The sequence below is a fragment of the Rhipicephalus microplus genome, chromosome 4 (genome assembly GCF_043290135.1).
Source record: "Rhipicephalus microplus isolate Deutch F79 chromosome 4, USDA_Rmic, whole genome shotgun sequence".
NCBI classification, from domain to species: Eukaryota; Metazoa; Arthropoda; class Arachnida; order Ixodida; family Ixodidae; genus Rhipicephalus; species Rhipicephalus microplus.
Window position 1 is genome coordinate 100,273,083 of NC_134703.1, and position 20,454 is coordinate 100,293,536.

At 41.9% G+C, this 20,454-nt stretch overlaps 2 protein-coding genes across 2 annotated transcripts in view; one reads left to right on the forward strand and one right to left on the reverse strand.

Annotated features, from left to right (window-relative positions):
* The window catches only part of LOC119172803 (solute carrier family 13 member 2), a 114,564-nt gene that overhangs the window by 87,221 nt on the left and 6,889 nt on the right, over window positions 1-20,454 (reverse strand). The window lies entirely within an intron of this gene.
* On the forward strand, window positions 3,240-20,209 carry LOC119172221 (solute carrier family 22 member 15-like). The gene is made up of 7 exons (XM_037423253.2): window positions 3,240-4,153; window positions 4,807-5,234; window positions 9,278-9,496; window positions 12,985-13,199; window positions 13,855-13,969; window positions 15,199-15,271; window positions 17,014-20,209. The coding sequence occupies exons 1-7, from the start codon at window positions 3,908-3,910 to the stop codon at window positions 17,287-17,289; spliced, it is 1,572 nt and encodes a 523-aa protein (XP_037279150.2). The 5' UTR covers window positions 3,240-3,907; the 3' UTR covers window positions 17,290-20,209.

Consider the following 20,454-nt stretch of genomic DNA (forward strand, 5'->3'; position numbering starts at 1 on the left):
AACCGGCCCGGCAGACGAGGACCCCTGTACAGACGGCGGGACAGAGTCGTGTGCTGACGCACACTGCGAGCTGGGCAATGTTGGGGCAAGTAGTTCTCCCAGGTGCGAACGGCGCAGCCCTGAGGAAGACGCTTGCATTGTTCAGCCGTCGGTCAAGTTTCCCGCAAGTCAGGGTGTCAACAAATTAACAGAAAATCCCGACTGTATAGACGTTACAGCCGATGAGACAGGCGAGACCAGTTCTGCTCTGCAAATGTTGCAAGCGGACTTCTCAAAAGTGAGCACTGGGCAACGTCCAAAAAGAAAAAGACGCCGCACAAGCAAAAGAAAAACCAAGGGTGCAAAGCAACCCGGAAAATCGCTAATTGCCAAACAGCAATCGAGGCAACGAAAGCTTCGTTTGCATTTTGTGGCATTCGCCAGTAGAGGGGGTAGTCATGCCCCAAACCGCTTGAAGGGTAGGGGGGTGAGGCAGGCGATTGTACCTGGTGCTCCGAGGAGCCGACCCCCACCACTCCATTCTTGTGTTCGAGGAGCGGAATGCATGGGGAAGGAGCGCAATATGCCTAGACGACGCGACGCGGGTGCAAAGCCCATTTCCGTAAAACGCGGTGTCGACGATGGCTTGCTGCCACGGTGCAGACTAACGGGAAACAGGCGTCCGTGTAGCGGCCATACGCTCTTTTGTCTGCCCGGGTTGTTTCAAACGGCTCCCCCAAGAGTGCGACCACCTCGGGCGCGGATAAAACTTATGTGTATGTACATCGAAACGTAAACCCAACCTTCAAGGCTAATGGGATACTTTTTGGAAACAATGTTCATTTCAGTCATTCGATTTTGAAACATTTCATAAACGTTCGGAGCAATCGCTTAGTTTTTTTTATTGATTTTCTTGTGGCGTCTGTGTGTTTGTAGACGATGTTCGTTGTTTCAACCTATTACCCGTTCAGCTTGGAAGGCTTTGTTTTAGGGACGTTGTTATTTTATTTAGTTGGACTTTTAATTGAAGGTACTGCTTGGTCGTACAATTGAAGTGAACCACGGTACGCATGTGTGATAAACATGACGCTATGTTATTGAAGACTTTCCTTTTTATTATTATTTTAAAATAGAGCGCTTTAGTGGACAGTAAGTTCAGGAACTGCGCGCAGGCGATCATGCCGAATAATTTTTCATCCATCCTTGTCGGAAGCTGCGTGTAAGTAAGTGATTTTTCAATACCGCTTAAAGCGTGTAGTTTTTTTATATGTGGCATCAAGGAATGCTTACCTGTCTTACTCCTGAAGTGTGCAGTATTTTTGTCAGTCTTTTCATGTGTGGTGCCATGACGTTGTGCGCGAGTTCTGACTTTCATCGTATAGTGACCGTGAAGTGTAATGTGTCAGGTGTTCTCTGCGATGTCGTCCACGTCAGTGAAATGGTGCGCGAAAAAGAAAACGCATTGGTGGACAACCAGAACACTGCAAGCTCTCGAACATTGCACGTTTGTGATTTTCTTGAATATTACACAGTAATATTCTTAAGAAGGGGGCTATGTCACAAACGACTCCAATTTTCGGAGCAGCCGCGGGCCCCACCTACCAAGGAAGGGCGCTTTTGTGTTGGGGGACGACATCCGGCGACTATAATGACCCAGCGTGGCGCCGGCTCGTCTTCCCTGCACCGGTACCGGAAGGGGCACCGGCGATCTAAACAAGGTAAATTGCTCCCAGATGAGACGGGAACACGTGTACGCCCCTGAGGTGGTTTGAACTGTATCGGAAAAGGCAGTTGACGTACAGACAGCAACAAGTGCGGTCGTCGGTGTCGCGAGTCTCGCGTAGGCGGCGAGCACGGAGTGACCCGCGCAACGTATTGAGACGGCTGCAATTCCGGGCACCCTCGTCGTCTACCAAGCCGGCGAGACCTTCAGCGGCACCCGTCAACTCCCCTACGTGCACCAAGGGCTGGTTTGGTCCGTATGGAACTTTTTATTGTGACTTTTTTGTTAAACCGTAAACTTGTTTTAACCAGCCTTTTTTTAAAATATTTGTAGTGTGCGCTGCGTCGCACGTTTAAATTCTAAAGCGCCACCATGATCATTCTGTAATTAATTTCCAGTGTTTCTCTCCTTTGATTTCCATCTTGTTGTTATTTTATTAATGTTCCGCATATTTGTCTTTAGTCTGTATCTTTTGTAGTGTTTCTTTAGCATATTTTGTTATATAGCTGTTCATTCCATCGCGCGTATCAGTTCTTCCTTCTTTGTTATTTTTGTAATCTCCTGCCTTTGCCCCTGTTTTAATTAAATGCTTGTTTATGTGTAATCAAACTCCGTGTCTGCTCTATGAGTGCGTCGGTCAGGCCCACACATCACCACACGTGCAACCCCGCACGGGTCGGCCAACCCGCAAATAAATTCGAAATGTGCCACTTCGAGGCCTTTCAGGCGTCGCAGGCCGAAGCGTAAAGTGGAAGCCTGCGAGTCTGCCGCACGTCGATGTTGGATCGGCGGGGCCTCACTCGAAGTGTGTGACAGCATGCCATTATTTCCGCGTTAAGACCTCTCTCACTTACGTTCGCCATGCAGTCATGTCATACCATACAAGTTTTGCAATATGTCATGTGAACGAAACCACCGCAAAAGCATGCAAGACCATGACATGTAAATCATGACATTTATGATGCGCATGCCATGATTTTTATGTTTATGATTAGTGACTTATGCTCGTCATACAGTCATGCTATACCATGCCAATTTCGGTATAGATCATATTATCGAAACGGCCAGGAGAGCTAAGTCATATGCGGCGTAGACACCGCCAAAGTCGCCGAAGTTCACTATGAAATGCTTCGAATTTAAGAGCGAAATGAAGGTTATATTTACAAATAAAGCTGCCACATTTATGGCAAAACTCTCTTTTTTTTTCCCCAGGGCTCTGAGTCATGTGCACATTATGTAGACGTTTTGTCTTTGTCCAGGACACCATCACCCCCTTAAAACTTTTATCATTAACTGCACAGGTAAGTAGAGAGAGACACCCGTGATTTTGAAATACGTGAAGGAGTTCACTTAACGCTTTCGTAACTTTGCAGACACGCACACATTTGACCCACAGTGCCCAGAGACGATAAACCCGGATTGCCCCCCGCACACGTGCCGGGGCAAACAAACACGCTAAAAATCAGTTCGCTGATTCTTTCCGGCTGCATATCTAATCATGAGCAAGCTCGTTCGTCCAGATAACATTTCGAGCGCCGTCCAACTTGTCATTCTGCCGAATGTGTGACTCCACGCAGCCGCAAAAATCAGCCACTATCAGCAACTGCAGCCAGATATCGCTAGCGGCACGAGCGCTCTTTCCAGAGAAAGCGGAAGGGCGCTGTGATGCCGACAAGAGCGCGCGCGCTAGTTTCGCAACTGACCGCGTTAACCAGCGAGTCCATGCCGAGCAGCTGTGGAGTTGGCCGCCGCTCAAATCTTCGTAGTTGGAGTGTGTATTGTGAGCCCGTCTACTCTCCGCTGCAAGAGCGCATCGCGTGCACAACGTGTGCTTAGCGTTGTCCTCGTGCTTACGACAGTTCACGGTACATTTGAAATCGAGCACGGCAAGTAGTACGTTGCTTTATCGTTGCTGCTGAGAGCCTCACCTTGCTTGAGCTCGCATACAGTCGAGCTATCTTGTATCAGAAGGTGCCGGCTCGGTTTCTCGTGTTGACAGATCTCGCGCTACAGGTGCGACGTTGCGTTCTGACACAATACGGAAGCAACCAAAGGTGCGGTGCGAGTCGCCGCAAACGAATGGCATTGCAGTGACGACGTGGTAGTTGGAAAACGTTTTTTTTTTTTTTTTCGCCCGTTTTCACCGGCCGCGTTTGAGTGTTGTCGGCTCCGAAAATATCGCGTTGTGCATTCCACGACCTTACAATGGATGTCGACCAAGTTTTTCACCTCGTTGGCGAGGTCGGGCCACAACAGATTCTCTACTTCATTTACACGGCTATCCTCGGCGGTTTGTTTGTGAGCGGAGAGATGCTGCAAATTGTGTTCACCGGTGCCGCACCCGAGTTTCAGTGCTGGAATGGCTCGACACCTTCAACGGCGGGCTGTGACACGGACAACCGATGCGAGAACCCGCACTACACGTCCAGGTTCACGTCTATAGCCACCGAGGTAAGCTAGCTTGATGCGCTGCATATGACATGCTTGTGATGACTGTAATTCGACTTTCAGTTCTCTTATGAACCTATTCACTTAGTTTCTTGCCTATGGACCATTCGTTCATTTCTGAGCTACCAAAATTTAGTGGTTTCACTTTCCCAAATGTTCAGAACCTTCGCTAATCTGCGCAGCCTCATTTAAAAAACAAAGCAATAGTTTGGTTTGTTAACAATTTCCAGTTTACAAACCTGCAGTTTTGTCACTATTTGGTGTTAATTTATAAAACGTCTGTGAACTTAAGTCCATGTATCAAGTACAAAATGAATGTTTGTTTCTGTGTTGTTGTTTTTTTCTGATAGATTAAAGTGCACCATTAAGGTGCAGCATTTTTGTGCATAAGGGTTGTCACCTCAAAAGTTGTGCACAGTGACCCTACAGTCATAGGCGGGCTCACAGGGAGAAGGGGTGGGGCTTTTATCCCTAGAGGGGGATACAAAGTTTGTCTCATACTTTGACTTACTGGAGAGGGGGGCACTATGAAAAACTCTGTGCATGCTCATGCCCACAGTGCTTTATTCAATTATGCTTGCCATTGATCTCATTAGCTTTACAAAGTGGGACATCGCCAACACGCTTATTAACGAGCTCCATTTATGTTCTTCCAGTGGAATCTCATCTGTCATGATGAATACTTGGTGAAGATGGTGCAAGCAGTCTTCATGGCCGGCGTTATGACTGGTGCCTGTGTGTTTGGGTACATCTCCGACAAGTTTGGACGGCGGCGCACACTACCATTTGCAGCCATAGGCATTTCGGCCATAACTTTCTTCGGGGCCTTCGCCCCGAGCCTGGCCCTACATGCCACCTGTCGCTTCTTTGCCGGCATGACCACGGCAGCCGTGGCACTCGTTACGTTTGTGCTGATGACCGAGCTTGTGGGTCCATCTAAGCGGGCGCTAATGGGAACGCTGTTCCCGGGTGTGTTTGCTTTGGGCATTGGACTGCACGCTGCACTTGCCTATTTCATTCCGGACTGGCGCCACTACACTATTGCCACAGCTGCCCTGAGTGCTCTCTTCATACCACTTGCCCTGTGAGTTCTTTTCATTTCCTTTTGTGCATGTCTGTCATTGTCGTGGCAATGCACTGGCTAAGGGGCTTGGCTGCAAGACCCATGGGTGCAAAATCGATTCCTTGCCACAATGTATGCATTTTATCGAAGTCAAAGTCCGAAAAGCATTCACGTTTTTAGACACCGTGTTCATTAAGTCACTCCAGCTGGTCAAGATTAATCCCTGCCGCATGTCTGGTAGTCATCTCACTAAAAAAAACAAAACAGTTGGCATGACCAATTGGAAGTTTCCAATTGGAACTTGGTAAAATATTCCAATTGTGTTTTGGGACACCAATTGGAAAATTCCAGTGGGTTCAATGGGTCACCCTATTTAGTTTGAACAGGCCTGACCAACACGACCAGTTAGTAACAATCACTATCCAAATGGCTTGACAAATTTGATTAGCAGGTAAACCCAGTTCACCCATTGGAAACAGCATATAGTTCTAATTGTAGTTCTCAATTGTGTTAAAAGATATAAGCAACTTGAACAATTGGTTGCATAAACATAATCAAAATGGTTTCAACAATTAAATCGATTGGCCAGGCCAATTTCTTCTATTGGGAACACGGTGGAGCTCAAAATTAGGAAGCTGACCTGTTAATCTCATTGGAGATGCATCAAAATTAAGAATCTATGTGGTTATATTGCATGAGCTTAGCATTAGTGAAGGCTACCTGTGGACAAATGTGAAATGAAAAATTTCTCCATGTCACATCATATTCATCTTTCTAAACACAACTTCGCTCAACATGCCAGCAATTTGAGCCCAGTAAGTTGTGCCAGGTCCCAAGAAAAATTGAGTAACTTTTGTGGCCGACTGTAAAATGAACAGATGAAATAAATGAAACATTTTGTAGACAATGTCAAAGTGCAAATATATTTCATTTCAGGAGTAATAGTGTAATTGCAAGCATGTTTCTGTGAAGTAGTTTCTTGTTTCACAGCTTTACTGCTTTCTGTGATGTCCAATGAAACCAATGGGCATAACAGTAATGTGTGATTGGAATGAAATGGTTGAATTCTTATTAGAATCATATCTTATGTACGATCCTTAGACCAATTCTATTTATAAATTTTACTATGAGACCCTCGGGTAATCATTTAATCAACCCGAAAACCGGTGCATTTTTTTTACCAGATATTAAATATAGATAATATAGAAAAAGCATGTAATGAGGCCCACTGGATAATGTGCTGTATAGACCACCAATTGAACCTACAAATCTCTAATTGTTTCCTATATAACAATGTTAGATAAAATGCCTAATACCACATAGAGTCTATGATGATATCCAAACATTTCAATCAGAAGAGCAATCTTTAAGTGTGGATTGACTCTGTTTGGATGACCCTAAATTCAAATAGGTTGGCCAAACGAAAAATTTCCAGTAATGGTCGTGACCATTTGGAACTATCAATTCAAATTGAGCTATTTCATTAAAGTTTAAGGTTCTAATCAGTTTTAGCCCATCCTACTATGGGAGATTGGTGTGGCCAGTTGGACCAAGTGACCTTTTTTTTTTTTACTATGTTGGAGAACTTGCAGGAGCAAAGCCAATGGGGTAGCATTTCAATGGGACATTTCAGGGCATGCAATTCAAACCCATTGAATAATGGGTCTCACCAACTGGTGCCAATTGAGACCAACTGGAATCCCCAGTTAGTGTGAATGTTCTTTTTTTTTTTTTTTACTGGGATACCTTTGTTTTCACACATGAAATCTTGCATTTAATTCTGCGTATACATCAAGGCATCGGTTGACACTTGAGAAGTTCACATAAAAATGAACTTCTATGCAACTTGTTGTTCATCAGGCACGACTTTTACAGGAGAACACAAATACCGTAGTTTGAACACACTTACGGGCTTTATTCTCCGAAGTAAGTTGAAGTAAGGTTCTGTTGTAGTGAAGGTGCGTCTGATGCAGTGTAAAAATGATAACTGAAGGACAAATAAGTCGATAGGGCTAGTCCACTACTATACCTACAAATGGTCAGGTATATGTAGCTTTCGCCATTGCTGAGCTTTTGTTTTCATACTGGACAGACCTCATCTTTATTGTCAGAAGAATACATATTTTATACGGAACAAGAAGAGACAGCAGCAGAAACATTGGCAAGAAGACGAACAACAGTTCAGGAAAAACTTTTAATCATGTTGACAAGTAAAGAATAATCGCCACTGGGAAGGCAATAATATGCTAAAAAGTAAATAAATTGTTCCATATTGAAATGAATGAAAAATATGTTTAGCATGCATGTTTCACCGTTTCTTTATCATTACACTGTTTCACATTGCTTCAGTTTACTTGATTAAAAGGTCTACTTGACTAAAACAGAACCAACTTGTTCAAGGTGCTTTTTCCTGAAGCACAGTTTGTTCACAAAGAATGTCCAAGATCACCATTAAAAGCAACGTGCATTGTCCTTTTCAGTCTGTTTGCCATATTGTTTTACTGACAACTTGTCTCCTTTGTGATACGAAAACTTTTATGATAAAAACTAACAGTGAAAGCTGCTGCATGGGTGCACGTAGAAACTACAACTGTGGGAGTTCACTCGGCATAGAGGACGTATAGAAATTTAAAAATAAGCATCTCTAAAATCTAATTCCAGCTCATATTAGCAAAAGTAAGTGCTGAATATTAATTATTCTACTCAAGTAGGTGGTTCCTTCCTCATGCGCCTACACCAAAGAGACATCTCTGGCTGCAAACATCAGAAAGAAATTGCGGACGTGTAGTATTTCTACAGCGTACATTTCAGGGTAAAATGCCATTTCGCGTAGAAAAACCTGACGTATTTGGTGTACTTTTCACACTTAAAATGTATTCCGTCTTGTGGAGTAGTTGTCCTGGCTTACCCGCGGGATAGTAATTATTTTGTTCAGCAGTTCTTGTTCAAGCACCTTTCTTTATCGGACAATTCTTGCAGACACTTATCGTTAGAACAGAAATCTACAGCAAGTGTCAAGGTTGCAACTTGCATTCGCTCCGCATGAAGCTGTTTCGGCACACGTGAGGCCAGTACAACGGTGGATTAGGGGGATTAGCTCACTAGGCAATGCTTCCTCATGATGTGATAAGCGTGTTTCAACACGATAGTGGTAAAGGGCTCGTTCTGCAGAAATTCTGGTGGCGTCGTTCGCATCGTCAGTTGTGAACAAAACATTGTCTTGTCTGTGACAGAAAATTGAGAAATATGCCACTAAAATAAATAATAAAAATATCTGGCTCTGAGTTAAGATAGAACCCTGGCTATTTGCATGTCAAGAAGGGGCCACCACGGAACTCTGTTTAAGTACTTCAACTTTTCTTTAAGGGGCATGCAGTTCATGTCACGTGGCCTTCATTTAACTGTGGAAGTTGAATGTAGCATTTGGGAAAGGTAGTTTGCTAAAGACCACTTAGGCTCGATGGAATTCGTTAATGACGACTTGGGCTCGAGAGTGCTCTCATTGCCACATAGCTACTGCTATGAAGAAAATAGCGCTAATAAAATTGCTTTTGTGATTTTGATTATAGATTTTAAATTTGTACTTTTGCTTGCTGTACTATTGCACACAGTGTAGTGCAAGTTTCAATGTTATTTTTGAGAATATCAGTGTCTGTACCCTCTACATTCAACGCTTTGCTAAGCTACCACCAGCAAGGGGGGCGTTGTATTGTTTGTTTATACACGTGCGAGATGGATGCACATGCACCATCTCACATGTGTGCAAACAAAGTGTAAAAAAAAGTGCACAGTATGAAAAAAAAGAAAGAGAGAGACGTGTGATGTTGCTTTAAAGACGACTACATAAGTGAAAGATGGGATGTTTCGATAAGCGCAGCGGCATCGTTTTTGCCCTTTGCGGCTCTGGTCGAAAGCTTGTGCTAAGCTTTGTAGCATGGCCACAACTCCATTCTCGCAAAGCTCTATTAGAGAGTTGAATGCTGAACTGAAGCAAATGGAGTGTAGTGATTGCTGTGTGACAGGGGTATTGGGCTTGTTCATAAGAACCACGCCTTGGTGCGCAGGCTTCTGCCCGAAAGCCCTCGCTGGTTACTTCTGCACGGTCAGCGACCACAAGCACGGCAAGTCCTTCTCGACATAGCAGTGCGCAACAACCGAGCTCATTGCCTGCCGCGCACCTGGGACCTACAGGAGCCGAAAGTGCACCACAAGGGAACTAACCCGATGGCACTGTTCACCAGCTCCACCTTGCGCATTCGTACCCTCATTCAAATTCTTCTTTGGTACGTTGTTTTGACATTCTGCAATTATTCGTGACTTAGTTAAATCTTATAAAACTTGGTAGGTGTGAATGACTTCTAGTTATGCAGGTTTGCTTGGCAGGCGAATGTTTGTAAGTGTAAAACACGGGGACTAGTGATAATTGTACTGTCTATAAATTTTATTATTAGAGTAAGAAGCTTGAAAATTTTAGTGTCAGCTTTAGTGCAAATTCACCTATAAATGAAGATCATGACCATACATGGTTAAATATAATTTGTTTCCTATTGTATACATTTACGTAGGCATGGGTGGCATGTAGAACAGAAGCCATCGTTAAACAACTTGAAAAGTCTACAATCCTGTGTTTTGACAGGACGGCAGCATCACAGAATGTTAAAAGGGTAATTTCTTAGTGTAGTTACTGCAAGTGATAGGCAGCTATTCAAGAGAAAAGTAAGTTTTCATTACATCTCAAGTTCTAAAAATAGTGTTTACCGGCTGCAACCTGTGTGTTCAAGTTATGCTGCTTATACAAGCGTAGCCATGGGCACACCAACTCATGAAGTGTTAGTGTGGGTCAGCTGCTTTTCAATGAAAATTGTTTTTCCGAGCACTTAAAAGATTTAGTGACCATTGAGATGCTTAGTCAGGTGCCTTCATTCTTTTCTTCCTTATTCTTGACCTGCTTGTTTCCTATGTTACATTTGCTAGGTAATATATCCCTCCGTAAATATTTGAACTGTACTGCACACTATCCTGGTCTGTTACTCGGTGGTTTCATACGTTTTGTAGGTCAGTGATTTTGCATAGTTATCTAACATTACCATAGAGCTCTATCACACGGTAATTAAAAAATCTGGAGATGCCTTCTGACTTGAAAGAGCTCTCAGAAGATAATTTTAAGTGTTTCTTGTCATAAATATATCTATAAAATGAGAGGTCTATTGGAGCTACCTAGGTTGTAACAAAGTATTTAAAAGTATTATGATGAGTGCTAAGTTAAGCAGCTCGAAGGCAGTCATTAGTACTTCTGTTAAATATCGCCACGCGCTAGTCGTGATAGAGACTGAGAAGGAAGAAGTTTGTGACTGGCGTGGTTGGAATAGTAAACCACTATTCACACGGTGTCATCCCTTATTGTCGTTTTTTGTTGCGACAATATCTAGCATAAGAGGGCCTTAAATAAATGGTCGTAATTCACATTAGAAGTGGGTATGTAGACAGTGCTCCTAAAAAAGTGGTGTTATATATGCATATATAAACTTATTCCTTGGATATGCCATGCTTAAGTCCATTCCATGAAAACCGTTATGACCACTATTCATTTTGTAGTCTGGTGTTAACTGTGTCATGATGTGGATAGGCATATTTCCACACTGTAGGATTCTGCACAGAGTTGCTGTCATTATCAGCCTATTCCTAACAAAATGATGATGAAAGTCTCACTGCTCATCTTAAACAGAATTCGGCACAGCACTAGCGACATCAAGGTTATGCACCATTTAATATCCACTGCAGGATGAAATCCACTTGCATCTATCATTCTGTGTGTTGGTATTTTGCATAAGGTCAGGCACTTTTCTATACATATCTATCACATATCTCCACTTCATTGTATTACCCGCTTATAACATTTATGAATCTGTTTCTTTCTGTTTGTAACTCTGCACACCTGTTCAACACATTCTCTTAGGACGTTCGGTCAAATTTTCCTATAGTTGAGCCACAAAAACAAAATCACATTCGGCATGACTTTTCTTAGTAGTATTTGATATTTGTCTTTAAGGGGCCCTGCGACACAAAATTAAGCGTGTTGTTTTAATTGCTTCTTCTCAAACTGTGAAATGCACCGATATCATTGCCCGAGTAATAACCCCGAAAACAAAGCCATGAAAATTTTATTTCTATGGGGAAACTTTGCTAGAGTGTTTTTTCAGTAGAACTAAACAGCAGCTATTTTTGTCATCAGAAGTGACGCTTCTCGTGGGAGTAACGACATGGACCGTGCAGTATTTTAATTGGTTTGTCACGACAAGTCGCGCGTATTATTCATACGGTTCCAGATAGGACACACTAGCGAGCTCTAAAAATGGTAAAAGCGCTCTTTATACCTTCTCACATACGAAAAAATTTATGGTTGTAAATACGAAAATGGGAATACAATTGTAAAAAAATGCTAGGAACGCTGCGCAATGACCAACCTGAGAGGAGTCGTCCGGTAAGTCTTTGTAAGAGGCATGCGGTGATTGGATAAAGCCTTTGACATCACTGCGAAAGTGAAATGCGAATGGGGATGTTTTTTTTTTCCTTCATCGGCTGGTGTTTTAAAATTTTATAGCTAATAACCCCTTCACCAGCATTGTGTACAATTGTACACATCAACTTCGGAGGCACCTCGTCCACTGTCTGTTTCCTCGAATAGCTTGAAAATTAATATGTACAGGGCTGATCAAAAGTTTTCAGGCCACTATTTCATGTATTCTTATAGCGTCGCCTTGGAACTTTTGACCCCCACCCCCCCCTGTAAACTTGTGAAGACTTCCTCTGTTGGACAACTAGCAGTAACATTATTGTGCGCCATATTGCTTTACAGGATCACTTTGCTGGAGAAGTTCGATACCATGTTCGATGACCATTTCACGTTACAGGATTTACGTCAATAGTTTATTTTTATCTGTGCTAAAAAGGAACTATAGCATTAAAAAAATCAAACAATGCATTTTGGGCCTTGTATCATACTTTCGAATGCAAAAATGGAAGCTGAGTGATTGCACTATAATTAAGTAATTAATTACATGGTAATTGCTAATTATCCAATCTCAAAGAAATCAACACCGTCTTTCATTTTCTTTTTTTAAATGTAATACTGAGTGCCTTGGAATCAAGTCAAGCGAATTTCACTAACTTGCAGGCAGTGAATCATAATTTGCACCTGAAGGGGAATGACTTCCGTTACCATGTACCAATTTTGATAATTCATTTTGCTTTAATTTCAGTATTCAGCACTGCATAAACTCCATCACTGCATAAAACAGGCAAAAAAGCATTGCAGAGCCCCTTTATGTGCATAAAAATTAGATAGTAATGCCTGTTTTTAAATTGTATGTGATCAGCACCTTATATTTTTATATGCTGCCCTTTGCCAATTTGGTAAGGCATGCACCATGGCTTTGTGAAGAAAGCGGACTGCTTTGTACAACTCACTTATACAGTTAGACCCCTTTACAAAAAATGCTGGTCTAAGAGACATATGGTTATAAGTGGCACCACTGTGGCCAACATCGAAATATCATGGGGGATTCAGAAAATGAGGATGAGGTACTCTGGTCATAGAAAACAGCCCATATGAAGGTTAATGTTTATTCTCAGAGTGGGTGTCCAAAAAAACGGCAGGAAGGAGACACAACCCCTGTTTTGCGAATTTTTTCATCTAGGGGTGGGTGTCTCCTGTGAAGAGGTTAGTGAAGTGATAAATGTCGCTGCTTTGTTTTCTCTTTTGATTCTTCAGGTTAGTGAACGGCATCACCTACTATGCCCTCACAATGGCTGCCAGCAGCCTAGGTGGCGACCTTTACATGAGCACAGCCCTGTCGGGCTTGATCGAGATTCCGGGATACCTGCTGTCAGCAGTCCTGCTCAGTTATATCGGCAGGCGCCACTCACTGTTTGCTGTGATGCTGATCGGAAGTGTGGCGTCCGTTGCGCTCCAGTTTTCTGACCACTGTAAGTTTCCTTTGGCTGCGTATATTTTCACACTTTGGAAAGCTGGCCACGCTGATAACCTGCGCTAAATAATCGGGAATAAGACAATGATGTGCAGCATATGTGTGAGCCACGTTTTGTCTCATGGTCAGCATGCGGAAAAACTCCTAACACCGAGAGGCCTCTTTTTCCTTGCGTTACATGCTGTGCAACACCGCAGTTACCAGCTGTAGTCAAGTGCATCTTGTCAAGCCACCTTGGATGTGAACAAAAATGCTTATTTTCTAACTTTTACCTTCTTTTTCTTGTTTTTGTCGCTAAGACATGGTCCACACATTTTTTTCTATAAACTTCAGGTGGCAGGAGGGTGGGTAATAACTGTGGGTACTCCAGTAGTCTATATAATCTCTCTCTCTATTAAAATAGAAACAGAGTGATGTTCTAACTTATGTAACCTGCATTGAGGATGTTGAGCAAGTGTCCTTTTAACATTGTCATTAATGTGATAATAACAGCAATGGCTTCATTTGCAAAGAGTTGTAAGTTGCATTATATTTGTTTTTATTTAGTCTTGCCACAAATTGCACATTTTTCTTTCCTGTACCTTGCTACTTGCTTTGAATGCCTCTATGGAAGTGGCATTTGTTTGCATACAAAACATTTTTCTCACACACAGTCCACTACAGCACTGCAGTGCGTGACATTGTCTCACTCAGCGCCAAGATGTGCATATCAATGTCCTTTGCCATCATCTATGTCTACTCAGCTGAGCTCATGCCTACCATTGTCAGGTAAGAATAAACCTGCCCACTTTTCACTGCAAGCTAGAGCTTATTCGCTAGAGCTTAGTCATTTTTCAGTTGAATAAAGCAGTTCAAAATTGAATGGATTGGAAGCACTCTGACAAATTACGTGTCAATGTCTTGCCAAGTTATTGAACAATGCTACAGCATATTCACATTGGAGCAGAGTGCTTGTCGGCAGTTTATGAATGTACTTCGTTGAAGCCTTGCTGGCTGGCATTAGGCATATGATTGTTTCTGTACAAGATTTTTGTTGTTTGTGTGTGTGTGCATGTGTGCAGGCACACATATGTGCGTACATACACTTCTTATGCTCTACTGGCAATATCGCTCACAGGAAGCTGAATTTGCTTCAAGCGAGCTGGTATGTTTCATTGCAACCCTGTGGAAACATGCTGCTCGATTCATGTATCGTTTCTGTCTTCTTCATACATTGTTCATTTATTATATTCTAACACGTGCAGTACAAGTCTGCCAGGAGTTTTCACTGCATTGCCCACATTGTGTCCACTATTGCACGAATACTAACTTTCGACCAAATTTGATGCTAGTCTACCTGTGCCAAAAATGTATGGGGGCCTGGTAAATTATTTTGTACCAATTTCTCCATTTCTATCAAATGATTTGCACATTGTTGGAAAGTTACTGTCATAGTCAGTAGCAAACTAGTTTACGTGTTCTGATTTCGCTGTTGTAAGTAATCTATTTTTCTTTTCTTTGCCTCAAAATTGCACAACTGCAGATCCTATGCTTCTTTCAGGAGCTGTAGTGTTCATATGCGCACCGCCTTTGTAGTTTTCCCTTAATTGCAACTAAGATTTTTCTATAATTATCCCCGTGGTCTAATTGAATGAATCTAGCTATATGCATAGCTAGTTCTAATCTATGCTTTTTGATGGTTATTATCAAGAAAGTTATTGCATCTTCTTTGGTACAAAGGGATACTTAACAGGGCAGCTTTTGTCAGCTTTTTATTTTTCGTTAAAGCGATGTAAAGCAAAAAGGAAAGTGCTATGAAACCCACAATGACCTCACTTGTACTAGGTTTGTCACTCAGGACATGCCTAGCTGATCAGAAGTGAGATTTTTTATTGTTGACATTCTAATTAGCACCTGGCTTGATTAGAAGTGACTTAGAGTGACGAATTCTCCCAGTATCCTTTTCAGGATGTTCAGAAAAGTACAATCTTCTTATTTGGTTTTTCTTCCTCACTTAGGAATGTCGGAATGGGCATTGTGTCCGTTGCAGCAAGGGTCGGTGGCATAATCTCTCCATTTGTCAGTTTGTTGGTAAGTAATAGAAACGTGGTTACTGCACGGATGCCTTTCTTTTTTGCCCCCCCCCCCCTCACGCTTTCTATTTTATGAAGAGCCTCTGCACGTTCTTACAAGCACTAATGCCTGTAGGGATGGGCACTTTTATGGCAACTTCTTTGCTTGCAGTCGCATTTATGTGACGTAGTCTAGGTATCATGCATCCTGTTTTCAGTAATTATGAATTTTAATTATCAGCATAATTCAGTAACCAGTAATTATCAGAGCAGGCACCTATATTCTGCTATCTTATTGTCATAGTTTGACTGTTTGCCAGCTACAAGAACAATGCTTTTAAAAAGTCAATATATATTGGGCATATTCGAATATTTTTGCGCACTTAAAATATTAAAGTATCCCAAATCACTTAGACAATAATATAAATTATTCAAACATTTTGATGTGTTCAAAATGAACAAATAGGAATAGTATATTCTAAACTGCCTATAACCTCCTGTAAAAGTGGTTTCACTGCAGTGGAAGGGTACTCTACCATGAATACACCTATCTACGAAATATTCATGCTGCCGCGCAGCCCCACTTCAAGATTAAACGAACATGATACCGTCTCAGCGATTCGTCATTTTGTTGACTTAAAGCTTGTTATACGAGCATGTATGCTTCAAGTGTAATAAATTTCAAAACTTGACACATTTTACAGGTTATCAATTACATTCTAATCAAAATCAAATCCTGCTATTATTCAAAGTTTTGTCCACTTTCCGTTAAACCAAAAAGATTGACAATTGCACTTGCATTGCATTAATTAAAAAGATATGCACAGGTTAGGTGGGTCAAGATAAATATGCACATTTTTATTTATAATGTGATAAACACTATTTGGATTTCATTTGATATTATTTGACTTAATTACTGATAACTATGAATTCACTTTGAACCTAAAATTTACTGTTTGCATGCAGTCATTGCATATGTATAATCAGTGGTGGTGGTGCCATATGTGTCCACATGTATGCAAGCACTACGCTATAGTGGGAAAACATGCTCTGATGAAAACTGCTACTGTGAAGGTATGGGAGCTCTAATTTGCCACTTTAGCTTTGTTTTCCTTCAGCATCCTCAAAAGCTGCAGCTATAGTCGCATTATAAATCATAATTTCACTCCAATTGCTTTGCGAGCCTTGAAAAAAGCCCTGCCCTAATGTTTACACCTTTTGTCACAAATCGTTGAGTACCAAAGTTAAATTTGTTGAAGTTACGAAAGTTCATTTGAAGTAGTGACAGACTGTGCGAAAAAAAGTTATGACATGACAGGGTCCTCAGTTCATTCTCCTGAATTGAGATCCCGCCAAAAGTCTTGGTTGATCAGGATGTTGTTCCTAAGTTAAAACAGCATGATGAAATGGCAATTGAAAGAAAATTCTGAATCAGCGCTTATTGCAAATGAGTGCCTTTATCCTGCACGCACATACTACGTATATCCATGTCCACCAGACAGAATCAATGCACTTTTTTGCAGTTTTTCCAATGAGCGCCTGTGTATTGCTCGTCCAGTTTCATTTCAACTTGAGCTGAAATAGTTGAAGTTCAGACCTTCTAGAATGAAAAACGCTATGTATTCATATAGGCCGCTGTGGTAGCTCAGTGGTTAGAGCATCAAACGCTATGTATTCATACGTGGTGTCCCCCGCGGCATTTGCTAATGTTTGCTAGTAGTGATGCGACGAAAACATGTCCTCAGTGAGATCTCTTTGCAGGATAACTTGATTCCCGGGCTGCAGTTTACCGTCCTTGGTGTCATTATGCTTGTCTCGGGACTGTCTGCCCTCGCACTTCCAGAGACTGGGGGCCAACACTTGCCAGAGACCATAGAGGAAATCGAGGACGACGACAAGCGTCCGCTTCTGTCGCCGACATCGTCGGGCGTCTTTTCGCGGGCGTCTCTAGACGAAGGGATTGTGCGATCGTCCAGCAGTTCGGAAGACGAGCTGTACTCTGTACACCAACGGCCGGCCGTGGCGTATGGATCATAGTACAAAGCACTAAAGCAGTTGTGGTGGACTGTGCTACACTGGATCGAAGATCTCTATTTCAGCATTGGCATGCCGGAAGCGCCTTGCTCAATGGCAAAGGAGAAGGCTGTTCTGGTTGTTCCCACGTCACCTTTTATATTCGTCAACATCTGTAAGGCGTTCGCATCAGTAAGCTGCTGACCAAATGTAGCTGTGAAACTGGTTTCGGGCGTTGCGTGTTCGTGGTAAGCCAAAAGGGACGCATGCAGCGAACCGTGGACCTTGATACTGCGAGACTTGTGCATTTCACAACGACCACCTCTCTTTCCGCAGGTGATGATACTTCCAGCAGCACCTGACTGAGCCAGGTTACGTAGCCAGCTTTTGTTATATGCTCTGTGCAACTTACATTAGGGTACTGTGGATGAACTTGTTTCGGAAGCTGCACCAGCTCATTATATGTTATTTTAATGTCTTTTCCACTTTGAGGATTTTCTTAAGAGACTTGAATCACTGTCGTGGATGCGTGTTAGCAACTGTGTTGCCCCAGGGCTCTGTACAGATACTCTCAATAGAACAAGTTTTGTGAAAGGAAAAAGAAAAACTGTGAGAGCGTGTTGTGTATTATAGGTGTGCTGTCATCTTACACGCATATTTTTCTTTGATGAGAAGCCTTTATCTACAGCTGCTCTTAATGGTTGTTTACCTATAAAGCATGTTTCTTTCCCTGTGACATGGAAGGGAAGATGCTGCCTTAATTGTACATTTTACATACATACGTCACTCTTTATTATTTGTTTTTAACTTAAGAAATAGTGCCTACTGTTCAAACAGAAATAGAGACAAAAATGTGTCATTGAGAAACTTGTGTATAGTGGACAATCATGGGGTCAATCTGATAAAACTATGAGTTATAAGAAAACAAGAAGTGCTCCTTTCTGTTTGAGCTAGAATCATGTTGCTGATTCTTCAATGGCTGTCACTTGCGACAGCCTATCTATTTAAATTCTGATGCAAAATCAAACCAGAAAAATACTGCATAATTTTGTAGAAGCCTTTACATACATATGTCGTTAGTCATTTGAGAAGCTAAAGCCCTGTTTGTGTGTCATGACAGATGCTTAGTTATTTCTTTATGATGTAAATTTGCTTTAGCTGTAGTTTGACAGCGAGTACAAGTGTTCCTTAACAAGTATTGTAGTGATGGCTTCCTCCCCAGTTATTCTTTTTTTCTCTGATAATATTGTTCATTAGCCAACACCTGGAGCATGATACATACCAGTGTACTATTAGTGAAAGGTGTGTGCAAAACCAAATTAACATTCTGCTTTGCCTATACTGGCAGAAAAAAAATATAGCATTATCAAAACTGTGTCATGGTTAGTAAAAATGTTGTGCCAGTTTTTATAGCTGACATTGCTCAAGATTGTTTTGCTACTGCAATGAATATGGCTGTAAGATGTTCATACTGAAAACTTCCTACAACATACCTTGTTACAACCTTTGTGGTCATCGTTTATCAGTGTTTTACACCACTGTATTCTTGATTATGCCTGCTGAGCAAGTTTGCCATCATCTGATGGGACCAATATACAGTTCACGATAACGTGGAAACACTTTTGTCTCTTCTGCTACCAACCATGCTAAGTACTGCTTTGTACAGCTGTAAATGCAAATCGAAGCTGCTGGTAAAGATGCCTATCTTTCAGACTGCTATCCTACCCTTTCAGCCTTTGTCACTAGTCTGGAAACTACTGCAAGAGTTTGTTAAAAACTCTCGATTCGGAGGGTGGCATGCAAATGCTTGTGTAGCATTGCTATATCAACAATAAGGCAAGGGGCACTGCTTCTCAGCTCTAGGCAATTTTCAGTGCCAAAGAATCCAGCTGGTTGACTCGGCACAGCTATAGTGATGCATGTAGTGGCTTTGAAACTTTCGACGAACACTGTATCCTGACATACAAGGCTCATCAAGGCTGTGCGAGTAGGTATCACATGAGTGCAGTAATGAAAGTGCATACCTTGATAAGGGAAGTAGTGAACCGTATGTCATAAAGTGAAGTGCCTTATTCTAGTGACTTTTGTGGTGCACTGGTAATAGAAAAAGAAAGGGTAATGGTGTAAACTGTGAGTAATCATGCAGCATGTGATTGTGGGAGTGCGCTTTGCAAAGGTTCATATTTGTAAACTTTGTGCACTGTTCTGCAGTAAGGAACGAAATGCTGGTGCTATGCACCTGGCTTCAAAAGCGTGGCATGCCGCTTGTGAATCTCTGTCAACAGTTGCCAAATAATTTCGGGGGTTTCTTTATGGTACACTTCACATTTTGCTTCTTGCAACTAGTAACTGAAGTGTTTGTGAACTCTTCCATCACTGGTGTTTGCAATCAGAATGCAGTGCACGTTAAAACTGCAACTGCTTTGTACTGTTCTTCCATTGTATGTTTTCATTGCAACACCATTGTGAGTGTCTGCGTGCTACTTTAGCAGCAGTCATTACACATTCTAAACATTTTCATACATTGCATGTCATTGCGTGACCTTCATAGAAGTGCATCTTATTCTTCACATACGTTGACTGTCACATGATGAAACTCGACAAATGTGTATGAACCATTGGCAGAAAAGCCACCAGTACGCACTAGTTTGTACATACCAGTTTGTACGTACCACTGAGTATAGACAAATCTTTAGGTTGTTTCGTTATGTTTAACTGTTCTTTTAATAAATTGTTCTAAGCTGTGCCTTTGTTCAACACTCTCCAATGCTTCATATCATCCAATGAAGGAAAAGTGGGCGCATTGCGGCTATCTCTCCTCTGAGTTGGAAAATATGCAACCTTGTTTTGTTATGTTACTGTGGAAATTGTATCGACATTTTGATACTTAATTCTGTTGTTATGCATGGTCATCTGCTAATACAGCCAAACATCAATACAAAAAGTGTGAATGTTGCAAATTGTTGGATACAACAAATCCTGCATTATTTCATGCCTGCCAACTTCTATGTGTGACTGATACAAGCTTCCGATCAATATTCTGTATAACAAAGGTACTTTTGGCAGGTGCGATTTTGTTTCAGTGATTGGAACGTGTAGGATGTAGACACACTCGTGTTCAGTCTAACATTAGTTCACATGGTTACATCAATTTATCTCTTAGCCTGCTGGGCCTCACAATTTCATCCT

Coding starts and splice junctions, on each gene's coding strand:
- LOC119172221 (XM_037423253.2), top strand. CDS start 3,908: ATGGATGTCGACCAAGTTTTTCACCTCGTTGGCGAGGTCGGGCCACAA. Junction 13,200..13,854: donor GCTCCAGTTTTCTGACCACT/GTAAGTTTCCTT, acceptor TCTCACACACAG/TCCACTACAGCACTGCAGTG. Junction 13,970..15,198: donor CTCATGCCTACCATTGTCAG/GTAAGAATAAAC, acceptor TTCCTCACTTAG/GAATGTCGGAATGGGCATTG.